The 11,455-nt window shown below is 32.0% G+C and overlaps 1 protein-coding gene across 1 annotated transcript; it reads right to left on the bottom strand.

Annotated features, from left to right (window-relative positions):
• Positions 1-250: 250 nt before the first annotated feature.
• Positions 251-3,279, bottom strand: LOC129902268 (hyoscyamine 6-dioxygenase-like). The gene is made up of 4 exons (XM_055977420.1): positions 2,979-3,279; positions 1,959-2,269; positions 1,377-1,695; positions 251-644 (listed from the first exon to the last, which is right to left on the bottom strand). The coding sequence occupies exons 1-4, from the start codon at positions 3,168-3,170 to the stop codon at positions 405-407; spliced, it is 1,062 nt and encodes a 353-aa protein (XP_055833395.1). The 5' UTR covers positions 3,171-3,279; the 3' UTR covers positions 251-404.
• Positions 3,280-11,455: the final 8,176 nt, after the last annotated feature.

Genomic DNA, 11,455 nt, shown 5'->3' with positions numbered 1-11,455 from the left:
GAAATATTCCATTTCTTTTTTATTTTCGACTCGATATTCAGTATCAGCTTTGGACTAATGTTCTCAAGGCGACTCCATACTTAGGCTCAAATTTAAAACCCTTGATCAAAATTAGATGAATACTTACCCTCTATCACAATAATTTATGATGTAGCAGAGTTGAAAATTTAAACATTACAATATGTGGCACAACCAATTTATTTCAATTTGAACATTACAATATGTGCCACAACCAACTTATTCACTTAAATTCAAACAAGCATGATCAAAGTTCAAACTTAGAAAAGTCCATACAACATAGTAACTAAATAGTACAACCAAACACATCATATGACATAAGATAACACAAATATAGAAACTTAAATTACAACAAACACAAAGATGATCATTTTCCCCCCCAAAGCCTAGAGCTTGAATGGTTTCAATGCTGCTTCAATTTCAGTAGTGTCACTGAAATAATATCCCAAATACTCTGTATATGAAAATGATTTGAATAAAGGTGGATTGCTCTCATTTATAAGTAATTTTGCAGGTTCAATGATGCACTCAATTGGACTTATTAAGCTTCCAACTGATGTTCTATCAGAAGTTGAATTTGTCACAACTCTATGCACTCCAGCTAATAGCTTTCCATTGCTGACAACCTACACAAAATCGTTGTAGTGACGTATGCAGAATTTTTCATAAGCGATATCAATATTTAAACAAGTGAACAAATTAATAAATCACTAGGATTACAAGAGGTATGTAAAATTTCGGCGAAGTACGTGGATTGGAGCAAGGTATATCCTCAGAGTAAGATAATATTAATCGTAGGATTTTCATAATATAAGGAGGTAAATGTTTGATATTAAACAATAGGGTATATTTGCAACTGAATCTTGTGTATCATAAGGAAAAGCTAAAATAAATATCTTCATTATTCTAATTTATGTATCAAAGTTTGAATAGATACGGAGTTTAAGAAAAAGTGGATGATTTTTCATATTTGTGGTCATAAATATGTCATAATATTTGTTTGATTTTAAGACTTTTGTAACGTGTTATCTGAAACACTATATAACATTTATATGACAGGTTAAAGAGAAGTTAACTTAAATCATTTCAAAATTTTAAAAATTGTCATTCTTTTATACACGGACTGAAAAATAAAATGTTGCCACATAAGGAAGGGATATATATATATTTATCAATCAAGATTGTGGTGAAGTGGTAAAGATTTGTATTATTTTAACCAAATATTTTGGTAAGGAGCACTATACTCTTGGTAAGGAGCATTAACACCGACTATACCAAAAAAAAATTTGATGCGAATCAGAATTAGTCGATCAACAAAAAAATAATATGTGTTTGAAGTAAGAAGAAGTATGTGATACCTTTAAGATCAAACCATTGATGACAACAAGTGCACCAGGAATTGGTTCAACACCAAACCATTTTCCATCTTTGGATCTCACATGCAATCCACTTAGTTCTTGTTGGACCAAATTGATAAGTGCACCATCACAATGTTCAGCTATACCTATTGTTGAATTTGGGTCTGGACATTGTGGGTAATGATGGGTCACCATTAATTGAGTTTGGCTATGTTCTTGGCCGAAATACCCAACTTCAAGCCCAAGTCCTTCACACATTAAATCCAATATCCTCAAGCTCAATTTCCTTAATTCCAATGCATATTCACTTATCAGCTCTCTAAAAATGAAACAAAATAAAGCAAGATTAATATAAGGATGTTTTACATAAATAGTCGATTGGATTCACTGTTTATTTTCTCTAACCAGTATACAAAGATTATGAACTGGTTATATGCATATTATACATGAATTGTACATATATCATACTCTGACATGCTATTTTTAGTATATAAAAACACTTGGCCAAACAAAACCTTAGTGTGGGTATCGAACACCGACTTAGGAGATCAATATATAGTACAAGCAATGTATATAATATACCTATATTTTTGTGGTTTTTCAGGCCAAGAATTGATGACATCTTGAGTGAGGGGATGACAACCATGTCCAAAAGTGTCTTTCCAAAAGACAGTTTCCTTGACATTATTATTAGTGTTTGAGCCATTCTTGTTTGGAGTGTATTCTTTTTCAATGTAAAGCTTTGGTCTTTGGTCAATTGATGGTTCAAAGTCACTTAAGCCCTCATCTTTCTCAACAAATTTTGCTTTGTCCTCAATTGGCAGCTTAAAGAACTCTTTGCAAACTGCTAAGGCATCAGCCAATAGGGTTGGTGAAACTCCATGGTTGATCACCTGTTATAGTGAATAAAATTCAATTACGTTAGCGTGATAAAAAGTAATTTCATGATTTTATTGTTCTAATCCGAAAAGTGCAGTGACCATACATAACCTACTATTATTTAATCTCCATATTGTAATCACTACACTATATTCCTAGAATAACTTGTTCACAAATTAAACAATCCCTAAAAGTGCTATAAGATTGTCAACAACTAGCTAGTCAGAACGGCAGACTCCAAAAGTGGATATCAATGTAAAATAAAAAGAACTAGTTAAGACTCCCAAGTAATAAATATTGAATAATGGGTGAAAACTTAAAAAATAATAATAATAGTCAAGTCCCCCCCTCCCCAACTCCAAAGTAAATATCAAATACTAGGTGAGTAATCATAAAAACTAGTCAGAACCCTTTTTAAGATACCAAATGCCACATGAAACAAACAAAAAAAAAGTTCTAAACATTCTAGCCTCTATTATATATAATCCCCACATTATAATCTCAATATAACTTAACTAACTTCTAAAAGTGGTGCTAATAAGACAGTCAAACACAATCTACCTAGATCGTCGACCTGAATACATATACCAAACATTAGATGAAAATTTCAAAAAATTAGTTAGATCTTCAAAACAAATACTCAAAATTAACATCGATGGAGAAATCAAAAGAAAAAAAAAAGATTTCTTGATGTATAACAAGAAAAGAGAGAATATAATTAACCTGAAAGAGACCAAACTCAGCAGAAGCTTTGATGATTTGTTGAATAGAATGAGAAGAAGGTTGTGTTAAATCAATAATTGGAATATGTTTACCAATTGGTACATCTGCGATTACCCTTTTTTCCAATGGAACCACATATTTTTCTGGAATTGAATTCACTTCTGAAGACCAACTTGAAACTAGTGATGCCATTTAATTAATTAATTTTCTCTAAGAGAATAATAGTACTATATCTTAGATACTACTAGTAATTGCTTTGTGAGGTTCCAAGGATGTATTATAGAGTTATTTATAGTGATGATTAGTGTACATGCAATATGTCAAAAGAAAGAAGATGTTTTATGTCAGGTAGGAAAAGTGAATAATAATAATATTTCAGGAAGGAAAAGTAAATAGTTTAATAGTTGAAGTGTGTTTCTATAGATATTTAGTGATAGTACAGATAGGATACTCACACAATTATCTTTTTTTTTGGTTTATTATTCTGTATTTGGTATTTATTATGAAATTTGATTAATTTAAATTTACGTTGAACAGTCCCACTAATAAAATACTCCTTATAAATAAGGGGATTCTTGAATCTAAACTCTGTGCGCGAGTTCAAACTTTAAGGTTTTTAGATTGAATACGTCGTATTTAAAAATCATGGATTCATTATATTAACTACGGATTTGTTATATCTTCTAGTGAATTTTTGCATATAAATTAATGCTTCTTGTTGAAAATAACGGATTCAGATAAATTTATGTGCCATAACTTGCATCTCTCTTTACTAAATAAAGGTGATTTCATACTCAAAATTCGAGTCCAAAACTTTCGATGAGGAGTGAAAAAAATATATATTACAACAACACTATAATTGTTGGTGGAATATACAATTATATATGCAAAACGTTAAATCTTAATAACCTTTTTTTAACAAAAAAAATTCTGGCATACGTAAACAAAATATCTTGTTATTAATAAATTAAATTAAAAGGAAATCATTGGCTATAAGTTACAATGACATCACAATTTTTATTTTCCTTGTTTATTCAGGGGAACACGACGTCGTGTCGGAGATTATTGAGATTTGAGTATTAAACTATATTATTGTGAATAATCTCTTATTTTATTCGTTAGATCTTTCTCAAATCATGTCAAATTTAGTAATATTAAATTATCATTAAACATTCTTTATTTCTTAGGAACAGTGTTTTCAAAAGTGTTTTTGGGGCAGTTCAGAAGCTTTGGACGTATCAAAAATGTTGAAAAAATTCCACTTACTCTCTTCCTTATCCTCTAATTGCCCTCTACTTACTCTCTTCCTTATCCTTTAATTTCCTCGGCTATAAATAGCCTTGCGGATTAGAGAATTAATATACAAAATTCTCTCATTTCTCTCTCTTTTTCTTATTATCTCTCTTTCTTATTAATTTGCTAAGTTACAAAATTGTTTAGGGATAATAGGACGCCAACATATTTAAGGTGTGTTTTTGAAAATTGGACACAACTTTAGGTGATACTTTATGTCATTTTTTTATTATTTTAATATATGCATAATTAATACCACATAACTTCTTTCACTTTTTATCCCGCATAACTTATACATAGATTTCCTCATAAGTTACGTAAGTATTAATTATGTAGGATTACAAAAAACGCAATCAAACATTGTATAAAAGTAATACATGAATAACTTTTATCCTATCTGCAAACCAAACATGATATAAAATTAATACATGAATAACCAAAATTATTCATGTATTAGCTTTGTGTTTATCCCATAATCCAATCGGCCCCTAAATGAATAAGGTAATGAAACGTGGTGTTAGTTTCATTTTACTTTTATATTATCAAACAATTATTAAAAGTGTGTTTTTCAAACTAATAAGTGATAGTTTAGGTATGAAACTCACGCTCACAATATTTTAGGTATTAAACTCAAAAAAGGAAAATAATTTAGGTGTGTTTTTGACATTTATTTCTAAAATGAAGTGATTTTATTTATCAAATTAAAAGTAAAATTATGTATATTTCTTTGTTTCTCCTCTTCTGATTTTTTTCCCCATAATTCAAGAGTCGTTTGTAGCATATTTTCTCGAACGTAGGATAATTTGGATATGTTTGTAATGTATTCGATCGTCAACAACGCCGAACATCACTTTGATATTTTGATTTGATCTAGAGGAAGATCGTCTCTTGATCACTTCACTTTTAAAAAAAGACAATATTTGATGCATTCACCTCTTTAATTTGTGAATATCAAAAAATTTATGGAATATGCGCGTAACACTCCGTAAATTCGGATTAAATTTAATCTAATTAAATGCACGTGGTTGGACCCTATCCGTGATAAATTATGTGGGTATACATGTATTAACCATTATCTATTTTCCAAAAAAAAAAAAACCTTTATCTAAGCATGCTTGTACCAAATGTACAAAAAGATTGAAGTTGATAATAATCGAACAAACCGTGAGGTCTGCAGGAAAATTGAAAAATTTAAGTTGCAAGTTTACTTGAGGAGTTCACACGTTCATAAGAAATAAAGTAGTGAAAATGAGAATGTTGAGATAGATATGTGGGCATATTAAAAAAATATGATTAAAAATGAAAATATTTACGGACAAGGTGGAAGCGACCCTCATGGTGGACATGATGAAGGAAACGAAGCTAAGATAATTCGGACATGTGCAGAGAAGATGCACGGATGTCTTAGTGAGGAGATGTGAGAGGTTGGTTGTGGTGGGTCTAAAAAGGTAGAGATATAGACTGATGAAAGTATTGAGGAGATGTGAGTAGATAAGACATGACACACCTGTAACTTACCAAGTACATGACCCTGACCTTAGATAGGAGATATGAAGGTTAAAGATTAGGGTAAAAAGTTAGTAGGTAATCGAGCGTTGTTTAGTTTTTTCTTCTCGGTAGTATTACTATCACTCTTTATAATTATTTATTGTTTCCTTTGCTTTATTTACCGTATTATTTGTTATTTTCATTGTTCTTTTTTACATTATCTACTTTTTCAATTCTGTATTCCCTCTTCAGACTTAGTTTCAAAATGCTTCATTGCAGCCGATGGTCATTTTAAAAATAATTTATTTATCTTCACGAGATAGGGATAAATGTCTATGTACAAATCGATTTCTCCCGACTCTATTTATGAAATTACTCTAAATATTTATAGATATTGTAATTGCAGTAATAAAAATAAGTTTTATCTAAAAGGTTAAAAATAATCGCAAAATATACGACTTGATTAATTATAAGAGTGATGATATTTGGATGATTATCAAAAATATTATACTTGAACAATTTAGTTCAAATCGTTTGTTTTTTCCTCGTTATCACACCTAATAACAATATATTCACACTTCATAGCAATATATTCAATATAATTTTATAAGTGGGATATGAGAAAGATAATGTATACATAATTCTTATTTTTATTTTACGAGAATAAAAATAACAATTCCTCAACTCAATCAAAAAAGATGAAAATAATTTAATAATAGTAGGCAGTAATAACAACAAGATAATAATTACCTATTCTTTTTATAAATCACAACTTGTATGATATCATTTTCAACTGCATGCTCACTCTAATTGACTGTTCTAATAATTGTTGGAAAAAAAAAACATTATTTTTTACCCCGCAAATATGTCCCTCCAATTGGAAAATATAAGATAAAAAAAGAAAATATTTGTCATCACGTACTACTTAGTGTTAGCCGTCGTTGACAAGTGTGGCTATGAGCATCTTCATCGTTGATCAGTAAAATTTAAATATACAATGATTCAGGAAATAAGATTTTAGCAACCGTTGCATTATTTTAGTCCGTACCATCTTGCTTTTAATATTCTTTTTTAAAATTTCACCTTCTCTTGCCCCGTCAGGTTTTGACCTGTCCTATCATGCTCTATTACTTTTTAAATTCAAAATATAGTTCATATGTCCTGTTTCGTTTCATTAATTATTTACCTTGCTCTATTAAATGGCTAAAATTAACTTTAAATTATTCAAAATATGTCAAATTTACTCCTTCGCTAAATTGACCATTTTTTCTTTATTTTGAAACAACTGTTTGGTCCATTTGGATAGTTGGAGGTTGTTTTTTAGCCAAAAATATAACGCGGGTATCAATTTTAACCCAAAATTATCACGATAGGTAAATTTTATCTATTATAAATAGTTCAGCAATATTTTTGATCTTTTCCCCTTCTTAATATTATGGATGACGCAATAAATCAAATAAGCTAATTAACCATTTGGAAGAGTTTACCAATTTTTTTTTTTAAAATTTAATATTTATTTAGGTGCAAAGAACCTAAACAGTTCAAGCTACTATATTCTAAGCCGGATTCATTGTAATGACCCTCCAGGTCATTTTTCTAATACTGCTTCTGTTTCATCGTTTAGAGCATTTCTATAGCGATCCCAAGTCATTTATGACCTGCTGGCACCGGTAGCACGGCCGTCTGGTTGTCGTTTGGGTTTTAGACCCGTTTCCCTGTTTCAGAGCTTTTATAACTTGAAAAATTGACTTCGATCATAACTTCAGGAAAACGACCTTAGAACGGAATTCTGACGGTTCCATTAGCTCGAGAATGACTCTTTTGACTTTGAAGGTTAGCTTATGGTTGACTTTGGTCACCATTCTTGAAACACGCACTCGGATGGGAATTCTGACAACGTGGTTAGCTTTGAAACATCGAGTTTAGTGTAGAACGACCTTTAGTTCGGTTCTCGAGACTTCCAGGTTTATTTTGACCCCCTCGGTGGATTTTGGTATTCAGAGATGGGACCTACATTTTATTATAACGATCTCTGATAGGAATTTTGACTACACCGACGAGTCTGGAATATCATATCCAATCATATTCCATATAAGGTTTGTGTTTTTACGACTCTAGATGAGTCCGGAGCGTCGGAATCAAGGATTTGATAATTGCTGAAATCTGGTGGTGCGCTGGTGCACCCTCGCCTCTATTAAATCAACCAATTTATAGCATTTACTTGGAAATTAGCTTCAATTCATACCTTGATTTCTTTTTCGTTTCAAGCTCAAATTTGACGATATAAAAGTCCAAATTTAAGAGATTTTCGTGGGGAATCTAGTGGTGAGATCGGAAACGCGAGGAGAATCTTCGTGTGAGGTAAAAAAAATAAATTTAGCTATTGCTCTAGTGATTTTCGGTATTGTATTTTGTTGAAATTGTGGAGGTTGTAACTTGATCAATTATAACCCAATTTGAGTAATTTTGAGGCTAGATTGTCATGACCTAACCCCGTGACTAGTGTCCGAATTGGACCCTCATATACACACCTATTATCTATAGTCAATCGGCAATTAAACATGATATAAGATTTATATGGGTAGCACGTCGTCTCAAACTGTTACTTATATATATACCAAAATCACCTATTTCTTGGGAGTCTTAATTGTCAAAAATAAGATAACATAATATGTAAGCCGACAAGGCTTCCATTCTGAATGTAAACGTCCAAAAACATAAGTCATACTAGTACACCGGACAACATCTATATACAACCTACTCATATGTCTACAGACCTCTAAGAGGATTAACAATAGCATATGACGGGATAGGGCCCCGCCGTACCCCTAAATACATAAATATATACATTATAAGGATTAGTACCCAAAGTTTGGACTCCGAGACAATGGAGCACTTCAAACTCGTTGAGTAGAATCCTAAGCTGGCGGCTCTCCAAAATGAGTATCTGTACCTGCAGGCATGAAATACAGCCCCCCGAAGAAAGGGGGTCAGTACGAACTATGTACCGAGTATATAAAGCATAAAATACCGTAAAGGAGATCACATCTGCAATAAAGATTCAGGAGCTAATCACTGTACCTGTGTCTTATGAAATGAATACATGCATATCATCATCATATATCATACCCGGCCCGTTAGGGAACTCGGTGTCACAATTATATCAATATATCGTTATATGTATATATACATACCATACCCAGCCCTTTAGCAAAGAACTCGGTGAATAGAGTAGTGTACACTGATACCGTACCCGGCCCATTATGGGACTCGGTGCCATAATCATATCGTCATATCATCATAATATCATATTATCATATCACGTACCCGACCCTCTAATAAGGGACTCGGTGAATAATGTAGTGGAATCCATACATGATAACATACCCGGCCTATCGTAGGACTCGGTGAATAATACCATAACAATATGCACGAACAAGGTATCATTAGCAACCTTGTGAAATTTGATCATTATCGGAGACTTAATAGAATAAGCAAAACAGTCCATCATTTGAAAACCAAGACAATAGTCATTATGAATCACACCAATTATGGATTATACTAAAATATGAATTATACCACAACATGAGTTATACCAACTAGAATGGTTGGAATCATACACATGAGTCAAGACATAACAATATAAATTTTGAAAATCAAGAACGGTAGCCATCCGAGTATATCTACGAATAAGAGTTTCTTTGGAATTTAAGCATACGTCATTCGTTCGTTTCATATGGATCATGCCAAAAGAAGAAAATGTTAACTTTACATACCTTTAGCGTTTATACGTATATGCTGTCCAATATTGTCTCAACCTATATTAAAACGTTAAGCACTATGGTTAAGCTATGGACAAGAATAAAACGTAGTCTATCGTTAATAGGTTATTTCTAAAAAAAATTGGACAGCACCTTCCCTATACCGCTCACTTTTCCCACTTTCAAACCAGCCATATAATCATCAATCAACATCAACAATCCAAAATATTGACACAAAATAAAATCTATTATTGACAATAAGCCTAGAATATTTCCATCCGACTCATGTTACCAAAGCAGTAAATTCGGAAAGTCAAGTACCTCACGTTGTATCTAAATTTTGAAAATGAAAATGGCAAAACTGGACTTTATGACCTTCATGAAACATTTATATCTCTGTCTTAAGTTTCCAATGCAAAAGAAATCAACTCAAAAATCATTTTCTACAAAGAGATATCATCAAAATACGAACAACTATACATGAAGGATTTTTCAATCCAGAATCTGGACAGAATTTGTCTTATGATTCATCCTCAGTTTTCGACATAATAACAGCAGATATAGACTAAGACATAAACATAAGAGTTGTAGGTACGTGTATTATCTTTCCAAAACATGTTTAATATCTAAAATCGAAGGTCTACACAATGAGATATGCTCGAATTACTACCAGCTACTCAATTCCAAAAATGGGTTTGAACATTCACAATCTTCATACACCTTTTTCCTCCAAATTCAAGAACAACAACTCATCAACAACATCAAAACAATATCAACCATTATTATACATTATCACTAAGCTAATTCCATCCATTTAATCTACCTAAAACAACCCTTTAACCTATAAATCTCAACAAATCACCAAACTAGTTTATAACACTATTTTCTCCGTTCTAATCCGTTAAAACTCTAACTAAACTTGTCAACAATGAAAAGGAGACTTTAATATTACCTTAAATTTGCAGCACCACATAAAATCTTCTCCTTAGTGGATGATATCTAGCTCAAATTGAAGCCAATGCGACGTACAACAATTTTCTCTTCAAGAGCTTTGAGATTCGGGGCTTTAATTTTGGTCGAATTTGGTTTTTCTCTCAAGAACTTCTCCTCTCTCTCTCTCTCTGGAAATTTTTCTGAATATTTTCTTAGTCTAAAGTATGAAGGAAGAGATAAGAATTAGATTAATTTCGTGGGTATTGGGCCTGACCCGAATTAGAATTGGGTTGGGCCGAATTCACTATTTAGTTTGGCCTGTCAGACTTAAAACGTCTATATCTTATTACTACGATATCACATTTCGTCCCACGACCTATGGTTGAAAAGATATTTCAATTACCTACAACTTTCGTTTTGAGAGTTTTCCCAAATTCCCAAATTATAAAGAGGTTATAGCCTCCCAAAGTCAGCTTACCCGAAACGTGACTTTAAGAAAAACATATTTGATGGCTTCTATTTTGATTTGGCTTAAGAGTCCTTCTTGAGATGTATTTTACTACACATAAATTATTCATATAACTTGGCATCTACAACAAATCATGTTCTTTTAAAATTCAAAATTAAAAGTCCTTGAATTTATAATCGTTAGCTTACGAATAATCCAAAATGCAAAAATACGGAATGTAACATAGATTATGGGGGTTTTCGCAAGGATCGTCATAGTGAATTTGTTTGGGTTGGAAGGATCTCGATTTTTCAGAATTAGATAATCAAGAAGCTGCCATTTTTGACCTTTTATTCGAATTTTGCGAATTATGGTTGCATGCTCGTCCTGCGTAGTTTTCCACCCCGAATTGTGTTATACTATTGATTTGTGAGAGTAGGCTGACGTTTAGAACCTATTTTTGGGGTCAAATCCAAAATTTCAGACGCGCGTCCCACAGTTTTCCATTTTAGACCCTGAAAATCATGAAATTAGTGTCTAAACGACCGTAATAA

This window comes from Solanum dulcamara, chromosome 9 (genome assembly GCF_947179165.1).
Source record: "Solanum dulcamara chromosome 9, daSolDulc1.2, whole genome shotgun sequence".
Lineage (NCBI taxonomy): Eukaryota > Viridiplantae > Streptophyta > Magnoliopsida > Solanales > Solanaceae > Solanum > Solanum dulcamara.
Note: the sequence above shows the minus strand (reverse complement) of the source record. Positions and strands in the feature narration are given on the sequence as shown.